We start from the raw sequence: 14826 nt of genomic DNA on the forward strand, positions 1-14826 counted from the left end.
GTGGGTGTGCACCGAACACGAAACAGTGTTATGGGTAACACGTCTACCCTCCTGAGACTTTAGACAGATTAGTGGGCTTCTGGCATGCCCTGCAGATACCTTGCACAAGCATCTGGCAGTAAGTGGTAAGCCTGGCCAGGTGAATTGCATTGTTTGGATCCCAATTAGGATCTTCCAAGGGAAAGTTGTCCTGGAGATGACTGTCAATATTATAAATATTTCCCACTCTGGCCTGCTCACGCAAATATATCTGTGCCTTTTCAATTATGTCTCTCCTTTCCTCAGTGGTGAAGAGAGTATTCAGGAGCTGGCGACAATCTGTCCAAGTAGGACTATGAGTATTTACTATTGAAGTCACCAAATCCATCATAGCCCGAGGTTTTTCTGCGAAAGATAGGGTGTTTTCCAATTCATCAGAACCGTAGTTGTGAATGGAATGTACTGGAGGATCGAAGTTCAAGGTGGCCGTGTTCCGAATTGCCCATTAACCAGCACAGGCTCCTCAAGTGCATCAAATACTCTTCTAAGAGGGGCTACGACGTGACCTTTCTCTTCGCTTTGCTCTAGGGGCCTCAAATCATAGGGGATGGTATTTGTCCCAAGGCGTTCTTTTAGCAGCTTTATACGCCTGGCTGTATTGCTTGCTGACCGATTAAGGTCTCCCTGTAACTTCTGTAATAATTCTCTAGGACTTGGATATACAGGGGTTTGGGGTAGGCAATCAGTTATTCCACTAAAAGAGACTGTAGATGGAGTTCTACTGGGACTCACAGGTGGAATAACCACTTCTGCTTGGGCTTTATTATAGGACTCCAATGCCTCCTGAAGATATTTATCATAATCTATCAAGGAATCAAGTTCTGTGACTCCACCCCCATTATTCATTCCACTTTCTTGCCTTGGGGTTACAACTGGTGGAGGGTTTGAATTAGGCTCCCTTCGATGTGGAGCATAGGGTGGAGATAGAAGCACCTCTTCCTCTGGTCCCTCAAAAATGGGTTTGAGTTTATTTGGCAAGATTCCTTTCCTAGCTTCGGCTTTTACAGCCAATAATTTGCATCGTTGGACTTTGCATTCCCTTATCCATGGAGGATTTTTATTTAATGTGCTCAGCCAGGAATCTATATATGAAAATTGTTCTGGGCACCCTCCAGTATCTTTGGCGATGTTAGGCCAAAGTTTGCTTACTAAATTTATATCAAAGGTTCCTTGAGATGGCCATCCAGTATTTTGTTTCGGCCACTCTAATTCACATAACGTTCTCAGGCGTTCTGGCGTCATTTTGACTCCATATGCCCCTGAGAAGGCTTTCTTAAAATTATTTAACATACATTTAAAAGGTGTATTTCCCCCCTTTGAACCCCCAACTCCCATTGTATGGCCCTGTGAAGTATCCACTCAGTCACTCACACACACACCTTACTGGGAAACGAAGTAGTACTCACTCCACACTTAGGTCAGCTACACATTGTACTTTCTCACACATGCAATGCGCCAGATACTTCAACCATACTCTACCTCCCAATCTTCCCTTTTCCCTACACCAGACTACCATCTGATGTACCCAGCCACCTAGCGTACTCAGTTCCCCTTTACTGAGACGCAGAAGTTTGATCAGGACTTCTCTTCCTCCCAATTAATTGGAGGGCCAAAACCCCTTAGTGCACTTACCCTTAGCTGGTTCCCTGTTTATTTCTCTGGTCCCCCCCGGTCCGTCGCCGTCAGTGGGCAGGGTATCAGACAGACGAGACTGCTGCGTTCCCCTGGAAAAATTTTTTCCAGTGCGCGCTGGGTAGGCAATCAGTTGTCCTCTCTCTTGTACCCCGTCCAGTAAGGCGAAGGGGCTGCGTTCCAGCAGACCACTTATCCGAGTCGCAGGCACCATAAAATGTAGCACCCTGCTTGTGGTTAACGCTTAGCTGGAATGAAATATTCAACGCAGCAACAGAGAAATTTAAAAAATAATTTATTTGTCAGACAAATAAATAAGAGGCACAGTGGTATATAGTTACCAAGCTCTGGCCTGGCCTCCTGCCATTATGGCCAGCACTTATATTCCCTTAATCCAGCCCCCCTTTGCTCCTCCTGTGGCTGCCTCTGTTCAATCAGCCTGGTTGGATTTCCTATTGGCTGATTGCTATAATTAATTCTAAAAGATACACCCATATCCTCCTGTCCTTATATGGAACACAAAGAGCTATATATTGTTACATCTATAAATGACAAATAAGTAGTAATATATCTTACATGTGTCTCAACAAGGAATCTTAATTACCAGCTCACCTCTTGCCTTCCTTGCCCTCCAAAACAGATGGTTAATAATTTAAAATTTTATCTTGAACAGATGTCAGAGACCTTGGGTTCATATTCTCATGCATCATCAATGAAATATCTCCTTTTGGAGGTCTTTAAACAAAGGTCTGATAGCCATTTGTCATGCGGGCTCGTTTTGGCGTCTCTTGTCTGGCAAGAGGCTGGGCTCAATGGCCCCTGTGGTCTATTCGAACTCTAGGACTCTATGATTCTATGAAATAAGAATCTAACATCTAAATTTGTTACTTTCTAAATCCTTTGCATAATTACATTTAAGACAATATATTTAATACATAACATAGATAGCTTTTTAGAAGGATAAACTTCCTCAAAGTAAAAAGGAAGAAACAGTTTACAGCCTCAAAATAAAATAGGAGAAAAAGCCTCTTCCCCTTTTTACACTCTCCCCCCCTTCTCTAGCCAGCCATGTGCTCTTGGCCTTTTGTCCTGTGGCTCAAGTTTAACGGTTTTATTATGTTTGGTCTCTGCCCTTTTTTACACTCTCAGTCTGTAATTCCAGCTTTTACGACTTTGAGAATTGTTTTCTGCTATCAATCAAAAGGGGCCCTTGTCTAGGAGAATAAACATTACCAAGGTTGTAAACTGCTGGCTTGAAACTTTTGAAAATCTAAGCTCTCTCTTTAATATACAAGTCCTGATCAAACATTAATAAAATGCAGGCTTATTCAGATGCCACAACACTACATCCCTAGTATCTTCTTTGAATTACTACTCACAGCTTCACCTCTCATACAGTCTCAGGCCTATATTCATTGTTCAATCAAAAGCTAGGAGTATTATATGTCTGCTACATATTTTAGACAAAAGCTTGCTGCTTCTTTTCAATTGTATCTGATATTCTCTTTTCATCTTTTGTGTTGCTTAACATGGCATTGCAGAAAATTAAAGACAGCCTAGGGATATACTCAGGACAGATTGAAGTTATTCGCAATAAGAAGACTGCAGTTTTAAAAAGTGCCACACCTGGAGAAGCTGGAAGGATACAGGAAAAGCTGACACAGCTCACTTACCAGTGGGAAAAAGTTAACAAGATGTATCAGGACCGACAAACGTAAGTAACTTATTTACAGTAGTTCATTATCTTAACAAGCCTCATTAGTATTTGGCTTACATTGTGTAGTGGCACCTTTGAATCTTCTCTGTGGAAAATATTTTGCTGATTTCGGATTGAATCTGTCTTAATACGTGGATGGTCTTGGTATTTCTCTATGGATAATGTATTCATACAATCATTTGACTAAAACTAGATTAATGCACCTCACTGTTTGTATTATTGCAACCAAGCTAATATAGCTATCTTCCTTAATAAAGAGGCTATTGTTTTTCTTACTTTTTGGGATGATAGAATAATAAGAAAAAAAGGAGGAGTGGGTTTTGAAAAGTAGTTCGGGTCTAGCTGTCACTCTTAAGACATAGCAGTTTCTTTTGTGATAGAAGCCACTGTGTACCTGTAATTATTTAATTATAAATGGTGCTTTTGGAATATGCACAGATTGTTGCAATCATAGTGAATTTTGGTGGAAGGAGTTGGGTGAAAAGAAGGCTGTATCTTTATTGGGATTAATCATGACTGCAAATAGTTTGGCGATGTATCATGAGGAACTTGAGAACGGCATTGAGGAAGTCCAGTGATAACCCAGGGCCAACTGCAAGGTAAAACATTGAGGCAGAAGAAAGCAGAGGCCAGTGCAGTTTGGCCATTGTTGCCTTTAAGTCACCGTTGCTTTCTAAGTATAAGACTGGGAAGTGCACCAAACCTCAAGGTTTCTTCATGAAGCCCTGCCTAGTTTAGTGGATTATAGAAGTCTCTTCCCAGTCTAAGTCTAAGTAAGACTGGAGTACCTGGCTGCTGTAAAGGCATCAGTTGAAACATGAGAAGTACAGATGCCTGAATACAAATATCCTGCTAGTGTGCTTGCACCATGTGGACCTTGCAACCACCTTGCCCTTTCCCTTCTCCCTCCTGGTAAGCTACAGCAACACTGGTGACATGAGGTCAATTAAGAACTGCTGCCCTGGCCTAGTAACTGCTCTGTCCGTATATATGATGTGTGAATGGAGCTATTAATGTTGGCTTCTTTGTACTAAATGTGGTCCATGATATCATGGTATGTCATGTGACACAGTATTTTCTATAGCAGACAAGATAATCTATTGATGAGAATCTAAAGTAGCCCTAAAATGTGAATACTATTAATTAAAATGTGGGTGGTGGATTTAAATTTTGTCTTCTAATTATTGTTATACTGATAGTAAACACAATAAAAAGGGACACACTCTTAAATTCAATTGCCATTATTCAAAGGCAAAATTCTATAGCAGCAGCAGCAGGGGCTATATTGTTTCAATATAGGAGTTTAGTGTTTGCATTTTGTTGTATGAAACTTTGATGTGCTTTTGGCAAGCAAGGTAGTAATCAGTGTAGAATATAATAATAAGAGTATATTGTTTCACCATTGAACAACAAATATTTAACACATCTAAGAACTTTATATCAGATGTGTTAAAATGAACTGCAAATTATATTCCACACTTTAGATGTGCATAGAAGTGGATTTTTTTAAAATGCAATCTGTATCTAGCTCTTGTTGTCGTTCATTCTTTGATATTTCTCTCCCCCTGCTTTCTCCCAGTGTGATACATTAAACAGCTAACCTTGTATTGGCTTCCTCTAGCTCGTTTAGGCTGTAATCCTATAAAAACTTGCCTGAAAGTAAGTCTCATTGAGTTTTCTTCTGACTAGACATGCATAGGAATGCATGAAATGACTACAGGACTGAGCTGAGAAGATAATTTGGAACTGGGAAAAATATGCCATTAATCCCCTATATGTCATTGCTGTTTGGCCTTCTCTTCTAAAGCGCAACTTAGAGACAGATGTATGATCTGGGAAGGTTTCCAGGTTCTCTCTTTGTGTGTGTTTCCCCCTTTTTAAATTAGACAACTTGGCATTGTCTGCATTATGCAGGATTCTTCTGTTTGTCTCTGTGCCATCTGTGGCAGTGAAAATGAGTTATATTTGCCTCACATGGTGAGGTGCTCACCAAGAGAATAACAATGTTTTCTCAAAGCTTAGCCTCAGACACATTTTTGCTCTCTGATAAACAAAAAGGAATTCTGTGATTTATATTATTATCATCACCATCACCACCACCACCACCACCACCATCATCATCATCCCTCTTGCTAGATTCCTCTGGCAGTCTGCAGGGGGGGGGGAGCAAATCTAGGAAGTAGGGCTTTTGGCTCAGCTTTATTTATTGAATATATATTATTTAAGCACTCTTCTCTTGCCCAGATAACACAAAAACTGTAAACCCTGATTTACCCCTTCCCAAAAATACCCTCCCCAAAATACCTCCAGGACTGATTTTGTTGATCTAGTAGTTACTCCAGCATATCATATGGTGATCTAGCATATCATATGGATGTGTTGCCGCTGTCACATGCTGACAGCTTCTAGCAGCCACAGATAAGAGTTGAGTGCAGGGTAGTGACCAGAGATGGTATGAGGTATGAGCCACTCGCGGAGGAAGGGGGTGTGGTGGATGCGGTTCGCACCAGGTGTCATCCCGGGGGGGGGGTGACATTGCCGTCCCGTCCCCTGGGATGCTTGCCCTGCCCCCGGGTGCAGAGCATGTGCGCTGCTCTGGGTGCCAGAGCAGCTAGCTCCGCCTCTGGTATGAGCAGAGCCAGTCTTGCCGCTAGGCACGGAGAGGCCACTGTGTCAGGTTGCAGAAGTCCTCAAGGTGGCACCTCTGTGGGCTCCCAGTCTAGCTCGCCACCTCTGTCACTAGTGGAGAAGAGGAGCCAGCATCAGTGCCAATTTGGGGTAAGATTGCATAAGATCTTGCACTATTTTGATCTCATCCCAAGTTGGTGTTGATGGCAGTGGTTCTTCTCTGCCAGCAGTGGATGCAGCAGATTGCACAGGGCAGGAGGTGGCGGTGGCAGAGTAGGCAGTGCAGGTGGCAGCAGCGGCGGCGGCAGGGCAGCACTCAGGTGGTGAAACAAGACATGCCACCCCTGGGTATGAGGCAGAGATTCTGTGCTCATTTTTTAAAATTGAAAATGCATTAAATTATGTGGCAATGTTCCACGTAAAGATTCTTCATACTGGAGCACAAGAATATTAATGTATGTATGGGCTCTTGCCATCAGCACTTGAAAGGGTCTTACCAAGATGCAAAGCAAAAATGCAGTTTATTTCTTAGCTGACTGTTAACAAAGTAAGTACCAGAAGACACTGAAGCATAAAATGTTAAATTGCATGAACTTTCATTTTGTTTTCTGGTTTAATCTTTTTCTCGCCATAGTGTCACTTTTGCTGTCACTGTTTTACTGGGCTGTTCTGGAACGTGGCTGGGTCCCTGAAGCCATCTGTGTTTTTCTGAGAATCATCTGAGCTGCACAGAAATGCTTGGGAAAACGGAGATTAAGGCAGACAATATGGCCTCTAGCACTTCGCTTCTAGTTATAAGAAGTGGAAGTATCATTACAATTCTGCCCTTGAGACATGGATCAAGAACCTTGCCAACATGCATTTTTGATGCTTAAACTTCAGGATTGGTTTTAGAAACGGTGGCGCTCTCCTCCCTTGTGCTTTCAGATTCAATTTTTGTGTTAGTCACTTTAGTGTACATATATATTTTTGCATTTCAGTACAATATCTTGTGTTAAAATGTTTTTCAAAGGAGTAAGGAATTAAGCATATAGGTGATTCCATTCTAGTGAGCAAATACAATAACATCAAAATGTCAATGAGTGAGTGAGACCCTTTTATTTGCTTCTGCTTTTCCTGTCAAAAAAGCATTGCTGTTTCTCTGTACTGGTCTGACTATTATTTCATAAATTATGCGAGTAAACAATGTTTTCAACATGTAGGCCAATTAGTTTGTTTCTGGCAATTGCCACCATCCGATTCTACCAAAATAAACAGGCTATTTGACAAACCATCATTTTGTTAAATAAAACAAATGCAATCTAAAGAATACTGTTGGTTTTATGCAACAGATTATTGCATTTTCAGTGCACAGCAAGGCTGGCGTAATGAGGTCAGAGTGGGCACCATAATTCACCAAAGGGAAATACTTAGCTTATATTTTGTGGTCAAATAGCAGCAAAATGTGATTAACAATTAGAATTGTCAACAAAATTCATTATTCCCTTGTTTGGAATACAACCTTTAGTACAAATTTCCAATCTGATGCAAGAATTAGAAGCCTATATTGCTAATACTTCTCTGTTTCGGATTGTAATCTAGATGGAAAAGAATTTTCAGCTGTATTCTACCTCATAATAACTCACTCATTTCCAGTGCCTCTCCAAACCTGGCTATTGTAGATGCAGCTACTGCAGGAAGTAGGCTTCTCTTTCCCCCCTCCCTGGGTGCATATGGATCACTACTACAGCAGCAACCCATGTGTTGGTGCCTTTGAAAATGCATGGGCTCCTGCTGCCTTAGGAGTTAAATATTTTTTCCAAGAGGGACATGGAAGAAAGAAGGTATTACATAGGAAGTGGGACCAGTGACTTGAAGATGGGACCATTGGGTTAAGTTCTACTTCCATGTATTTGTTCTGCAGCTGGAGGGGAATGCATGGCAGGAGAGACTCACCTGTGCATTCTACAGACACTATCCTTGTGTTCAAAATCACCAGTCCCAACACTAATCATCAAAGGGGTTGGCTCATCTTCATTGTCCTTCATTCCTTAGAGTTGCGCCCTGATCTCAAACCTACTTTGATTATCTATTTCCTTGTAAAACATGAATTAGCTCTCCCCTTCCAGGTGTCACCATCTTGTATCTGTTCTGTTGGCCGCTGCTTTTACACAAGTTACTTCCATGACTAAATCTTCTTCTTGTGAGTTGCGGAAGGCACTCCCTCATTACATTATTATTATTTTATTAATCATAATGTCAGAGAAAGATATGGAATCATTTGGCTTGATGTGAATAAGCTTTCTTTGCTATTTCTAAGTGCTTGTGGTCCAGGAACAACTACTATATGAAACAACATCATGAGATTCTTTGCGAGTTGGTGGGCTGGTGCTCTTAACTGATGCACCAGCCATAACCTATGCCAATTCCCCAAAAGGCTTCTCCTTGCCAACAGACATCACAGTAATCTTAACTGGATTGAGGCTAAGGCATGTGGCTGATTTCCAGGCCCTTCTTAACCATGCCAAAAATGAAGAAAGCATGGAAGCAGAAAAATCGGATAGTAAACAGGAAAAGATTCATTGATATGCAGTCAGATAGCAATCTTGCCCAAATCATTTATGCAGATACAAATCTGAGAATTTGTTTCTAATTGCAACGTTAGTGCTTGCTTCCACTAATTCATCTGTGACAGACTTTCCCCCTTTCTTTCTAAAAGACTTGGTGCAGGGTATAATTTGTTGGACTGCCACACACCCAGCTTTCCTTATTTTCAGTGCTTTATGAATATTAAATAGTAGCAGTTATATGCCATGCTAGGCATATAATAGTTTAAGATGAAGGAATAGGAGTGTCATATGCTAATTATTGAACTTTTTTGTTGTAACTGGTTTTGTTGTTTTGGGGACTAAGAATATTAGATCAGAAAATATGTTTATAGGTTAGTCATTGGTGATTTGGATTTTTTTCTTTTCACTAGCACTATGTTTTCCTTATATTAATAGCTGCATGAGCTAATCAAATCCCATGTTTTGTCTTCTTCATACTGGTGCCTCAATAAGATGCATATTGTGTTTGACTCTTGCTTACTTGGAGAAACATTATTCAAAAGTTATCTGTTTTGTCCTTATCTAAAAATTTAAATCCCTTTAAAAAAAATTAAAAATTGGTATATTTTGTTCAGTTGTTTGGAAACTTTACAACAAGGTTGGGGACACTGGCCCTTCAAGGATGGTGTAAATACAACTCTCAGCATCCATTATCATTGGCCATGCTGGTCATGAGGGCTAGACACCAGCAACATACAAAAGATTATCCAGGAAAAAACACAATCTTACACCGATGGAGCCTGTTCTAATTGTAATGTGCGTGGGTGCATTAAACTGTGATTAGCGTTGCCATACATCCAGGATTTCCCACCATGCCCTCTTGGGGGGGGGGCAGCACCCCCATCCACACAGATTTTTGCATTTTGGATTAAATGTCCACAAGTAAGCCCTACCTTTATGCATCACCAAGGACTAAGCCCTGTTGAACTCAATGGAACTTGCTTCTTAATAGACATGTATGGGATTGCAGTGTTAGTCATTGAATCAGAACAGCAGTAGGGGTTTTTTTCCCCCAGCCTGTGGGTCTCATTCTCTTATGAGCAACCTTCCAAGGGGGGGGGGGTGTGACATGCCAGTGATGGATGGGGTGAGAGCCAAAGGTGGACAGAGCAATGAATATGAAATTTACCTTTGTACATTAGTCTGGTTCCCCTCACCCCCACCCCCATCTATCTATCTATCTATCTATCTATCTATCTATCTATCTATCTATCTGCACATACAACCTCTATTTTCTATCCATACCTGCAAAAAAACATTATCAGACTTCAAGAACAGAAACCAGACAAAAACACCCAAGAAGTGTATAAACCAGGACCGTGTGGCCTGGAGAGAGTAGGTGTGGCTAAGGAGGGGGCTATGGCCTTGAAAGAGATCGAAGATGCAGATAGAGAGTAATGAAGGGTCATATTTGACCCCTGGGCTTGAGGTTATCCATCACAGTGGTGGACTAATATTCAGCTAGACATTGCAGAATGAGTGGGTTGTTATTGTCAACAATGGGGCTGTAAATTGTTCAGACAATACAACTGTAAATAATACTGCTTCCCCTGTGGATAAACTTTACTTTACAAAAAGATGCAGTGATTTTGTAACCTTATGTTCATTTCACAATCTGCATTAATCTTTCTCAGCTCTGCCTGATGCGACTGTAAGAGACTCATAAATGTCACACCACGTTTTTAACTCTCATAGTTTCATATTTATGTCTCAAACAAAGCCAGTTATTTCTTTATCACCTAAAGAAAATATTTTATATTATTTAAGACTGTGAATTTATAAGTGGGATTAAAAAAAAATAGAATTGCAGGCAATCCTTGGATACAATGAAAAACAATTTCTTATGTCAGACTTGATTTGCTACTCAGGTTTTTTTTAGCAGGGTTTCATCTTCATCAGTTTTGCTGTTTTAATAAAAGTCTTGGCAGATAGTAAGCTGTTGAGTTTTCACAATATGTCACTCCACACTGGAGCCAATTCAGGGACAGGATTTCCTCTTGGTGGTATCCCATTGTCTAATGAGAGGGTTTATCTCATTATCTTAGTATCAGCGGCAGAATGGCTTAATTTTGCAAAAACAACCAGAAAGGTTTTTTGGGGATGGGGTGGGTAGTGGGTCACAACTGGGAGGTTAGCACTTCCCTCACCAACAGGATTCTCCATGAATTTAAGGACGATGAGGTTTTTAAAAAGCTAAATTTTCTAACCTAATTTCCTGTCTGTGGTGGGTAGAATGAGAATGTCTGTGTGTGTGTGTGCGTGCGTGCATTTGTAATTTTTATATTGAATAAGAGAATATAGAGTGGTTATGTTCACTTCAGCATAGCCTCCCCTTGTTTGGGCCCTGAGTAATGCTGCCAGGTGAGCCCCAGAGGACTGGTTCTTGAGTTGGAAGTGTTCCCCACCCTCGTATAAAATTCTAACATTTACCCTTTTATCCCTCCAAATGTGGATTCATGATATTTAATTCGTTGTTGTGCATGCTAATAGAATTGTACTTTGTGGCCTGATTGGAATCCTGTAGTTCTAATTATGTTTTAGTAAACTTCGAGATGCCATGTCCTTTGGCTAGCACAATAAAAGTTTGTTTTTATTTAGTAAACTATAGTTGGTTTTGAATAATTTGTCATCTCCCTGAACCCATTGCTCCCTGTTGCACTATTTATCTGTTGTATCACTTCGTATCACTTTTCATTCTGCCTCAGCACTAGGGGGCACACCCCTGTGAACATTAACAAAAGATTGTTGTTTATCACATGGTCTGTATAGGAATGCTTGAAAACACTCATGGACACTCAGAGGAACAGACATCACTTCTGCTGCCTCTGCCACTTGGTGGAGGAGCAAAGGGAGGCAGTGGAGTAGACACTCAAATTCTACATCAGTGTGTCCTTTCACACTTAAGAAAGGACTGAGATTACAGTATCCCCTGTGGCCAGGGCCATCTTAAGCAAATCCGGCACCGTGGTGCAAATATTTCTCAACACCCCCCCAAAAGGGGGGGGCACTCAGTCCGGCTCATTTACATCACGTGGTCCGACACGCGTCGGCGCTGCGTGTAAGAGGCACCCGGATCACAGCCCAGATGGCCTCCCATGCCCTCCTGCGAAGCCTCCCTCTAAGCACCCGGCACCCCTTACCTGCCCCTGTCCGGGGAAGTCCGTGCGACAGGAGGGCCAGCAAGCAGATCAGGTGGCTTGCTGGCTGTCCCATCCTTGCTCAGTGCTGGGATTGCACAGGTGCTTCCCTGCTCCGCTTGCAGACTCTGCAGAGAGGCGCGCAGGCAGCAACGTGGCCAGAGAGGGGCCGGAGAGACACGCCTGCCCCCAACTGCATCCGCCAGGCACCCAGGCAGCCCCAGTGGGAGGGGACGCAAAGGGGCTTCCCTGAGCTGGACACAGCACGCTCCGGTGGGCGGCTGGGAGGAGAGGAGCGGGCTGTCCCAGAGCGGGGAAGGGAGCGTGCCCTGACTCTCCTTCCCGGACACTCAGCCTGTGGCACCCTCCAAATTCTGGTGCCCTGGCGCCCCATGCCACTAACGTCTATGGGTAAGACACCCTTGCCTGTGGCAAAAAGATGCTATTCATATTGTTTTCTGCCTTGGAGAAGGACATTTCCCCAGTGGTGAGCAGTGCCTTGCTCAACTGCCTGCAGCAAGCAATGAGCAGGGTCCTGAGCTCATCTCACAAAGGTGTCTGTGGATTCAAACAGACTTTTTGGATGCTTGCATCATCCCCTATGCAACACTATAGCTTGAAGTATCTGGTTTTGTGGGGAAAGAGAGCTTAAGTAAATTAAGGATTCTACTCCGAATTCTCCATTTTGAGGCATAAAACAGGGATTTATTTCAGGTTATATGTTGTTTTGGAAAACTTTGTAAAGTATCACTGTAACAAAGCAACGATTTCTGCTTTGTCTAGCACCTTGATCCTAACATATGCACTTGTGTGTGGCTGAACATGATTTGTGGCAGTGAATCCTGTGACTTTGGGTAGTTTCCTTGAAGTCAGTTATTTGAGAATGCTCCAGATGAAAGGAATGGGTGTTCAGTGAATGTTCGGTTTGAAAGGAACCCTTTCTCTTTCATTTCAGGATTAGACTGAGTGACAAATTATATAATTGTTCTCTTTTCACAAGTCACCTGCCTTCCTAGGAAATACATTTTCCATCCTCATTGTTAGATAGCATGTATAGGAAACAAAAATACCATAAAAAGGGAGTTTAGGATGTGAAAAGCTTTACAAGATTTGCTGCCGGTTTAGTAAAGGAAGTTCTATACAGTAAGAGAAAATTGCAATTAATTTCTAACTCTGCATAATGAAATGTAATATCAATATTTTTATTCTTTGGAATGCCCTGTATTCTTTACATCTATTTTATAACAAAATAATAGATTTAGTATATAACTAAGGATGGTATGTTTGACTTTACAGGCTCACATCAGTCATCAATCTAAAATGAACCCTCATCAATGTTGAATATATTCCTAAAGATAGAGGCAGATTTTAGTTTTAATTGTCTGAATTTCTTTTGCGTGTGTTCCAGTTTTTCAGAACATCAGTGGCAGTAGAAGTCAGATATTGTGAACAGATTATGCACATAATAAAAAACTTACAACATGAGAGGTTTAGACAATTAATACTTTCCTGCATAGTGGCTTGCTTATTTATTGCTTATTTATGTAAAGCCTCTTTACCCACCTCTTTGGTTGTAGAAGCTCCAGAGCAGTTTACATAGGGTAAATAAAAACAAATAGTTCCTGCAAGCATGCTTACCATGTAAAAGACACAAGTCAATGGGGGGGGGGAGATGAGAAGGGAAGAAAACAACAAGCAAACTCGGGCACCAGTTAAATTTAGAGAAAGGAACAGCTGGTCTTTCAGTATGAAGGTATGACTATTTGCTGGGGGAAACATCATAGCCCAGTAGTACAGCATCTGTGTTGCATGCAGAAGTTCCCAAACTCAATTCTCAATAGTTTCAACTACAGCTGGGGGGGGGGGGGGACTCCTGTCTGAAATCCTGGAGAGCTGCTGCTAGTCCGTGTAGACAATACTGAGTTAAATAGACTAACTGTCTGACTCAGTATAAGGCAGGTTACTATGTTCCTATGACCCTGCTGATTCCTATCCTTCCTTCTGCTTCAGCCTAATATTATGGCTGCTGGCATAAAATAGGTGAGAGAAGGAGAAGCCAAGTCACTTAAAAGTTATTAGTACAATTGATTTGTTAAGTTAAACATGGGTTATGTGAAACATACTCATTTGTAGTTGTATTTATGGAAATGTATTTATGGAATTAGAAACGAATAGTGTGGTGGCTAGAGGGACACGGGTGGCACTGTGGTGTAAACTATTGAGCCTTGGGCTTGCTGATCGGAAGGTCGGCGGTTCGAATCCCCGCAATGGGGTGAGCTCCTGTTGTTCGGTCCCTGCTTCTGCCAACCTAGCAGTTTGAAAACACGTCAAAGTGCAAGTAGATAAATAGGTACTGCTTCAGCGGGAAGGTAAATGGCGTTTCCGTGTGCTGCTCTAGTTTTGCCAGAAGCGGCTTAGTCATGTTGGCCACATGATCCGGAAAAACTGTCTGCGGACAAACGTCAGCTCGCTCGGCCAGTAAAGCGAGATGAGCACCGCAACCCCAGAGTCGTTCACGACTGGACTTGACTGTCAGGGGTCCTTTACCTTTACCTAGTGTGGTGGCTAAGTTTGCTAATAACACAAATTATTCCAGGTGGTAGAAACAAAACAGGGTTGTGCGGCACTGATTCAAAAGGCTTTTTTTTTCCAAACTGGGGAAATGGGAATTAAATTTGCAGATTCAATGCAAGCAAGAAGAAAGTGATACATATTGGGGCAAAATAAATACATCCTAATTTCATATATGATCTAGACTGGAAGTGGTCTGGTTCACACATCATAGTAAGTCAAACTGTGGCCTACTAAGGCCACACAAATGTGGCTTACAGAAAGCAGCATGCAACTTCTTTGTATAAGCTAAGTCAAGCTTTGGCTCAGTATGTCGTCTGAACCTGGGCTCATAGTTAAACCTTTTCCTTCTTAACCATGATCTGCTCTGAGATTTAGCTTAGATTTATACGTGAACATGGCCCGTGTCTGACTAGAAAAGTGATCTTGGGGTTTCAATGAACAGCTTGATTAAAATTTGACCCATTGTGTGACAGATGTGGGAAAAAATCCCTGACATGGATCAAAAATAAAA

General features: G+C 41.8%; 1 protein-coding gene across 11 annotated transcripts in view; it reads left to right on the top strand.

Moving 5' to 3' along the window:
* DMD (dystrophin) overlaps positions 1–14826 on the top strand; it is a 1048023-nt gene that overhangs the window by 519853 nt on the left and 513344 nt on the right. For all 11 annotated transcript variants that reach the window (XM_082219922.1, XM_082219929.1, XM_082219924.1 and 8 more), the window contains one exon: positions 3213–3385. In XM_082219922.1, the coding sequence (XP_082076048.1) occupies positions 3213–3385 (173 nt within the window). The remainder of the gene's footprint in view (positions 1–3212; positions 3386–14826) is intronic.

This window comes from Podarcis vaucheri (assembly GCF_965113315.1).
Source record: "Podarcis vaucheri genome assembly, chromosome: 4".
Taxonomy (NCBI): Eukaryota; Metazoa; Chordata; class Lepidosauria; order Squamata; family Lacertidae; genus Podarcis; species Podarcis vaucheri.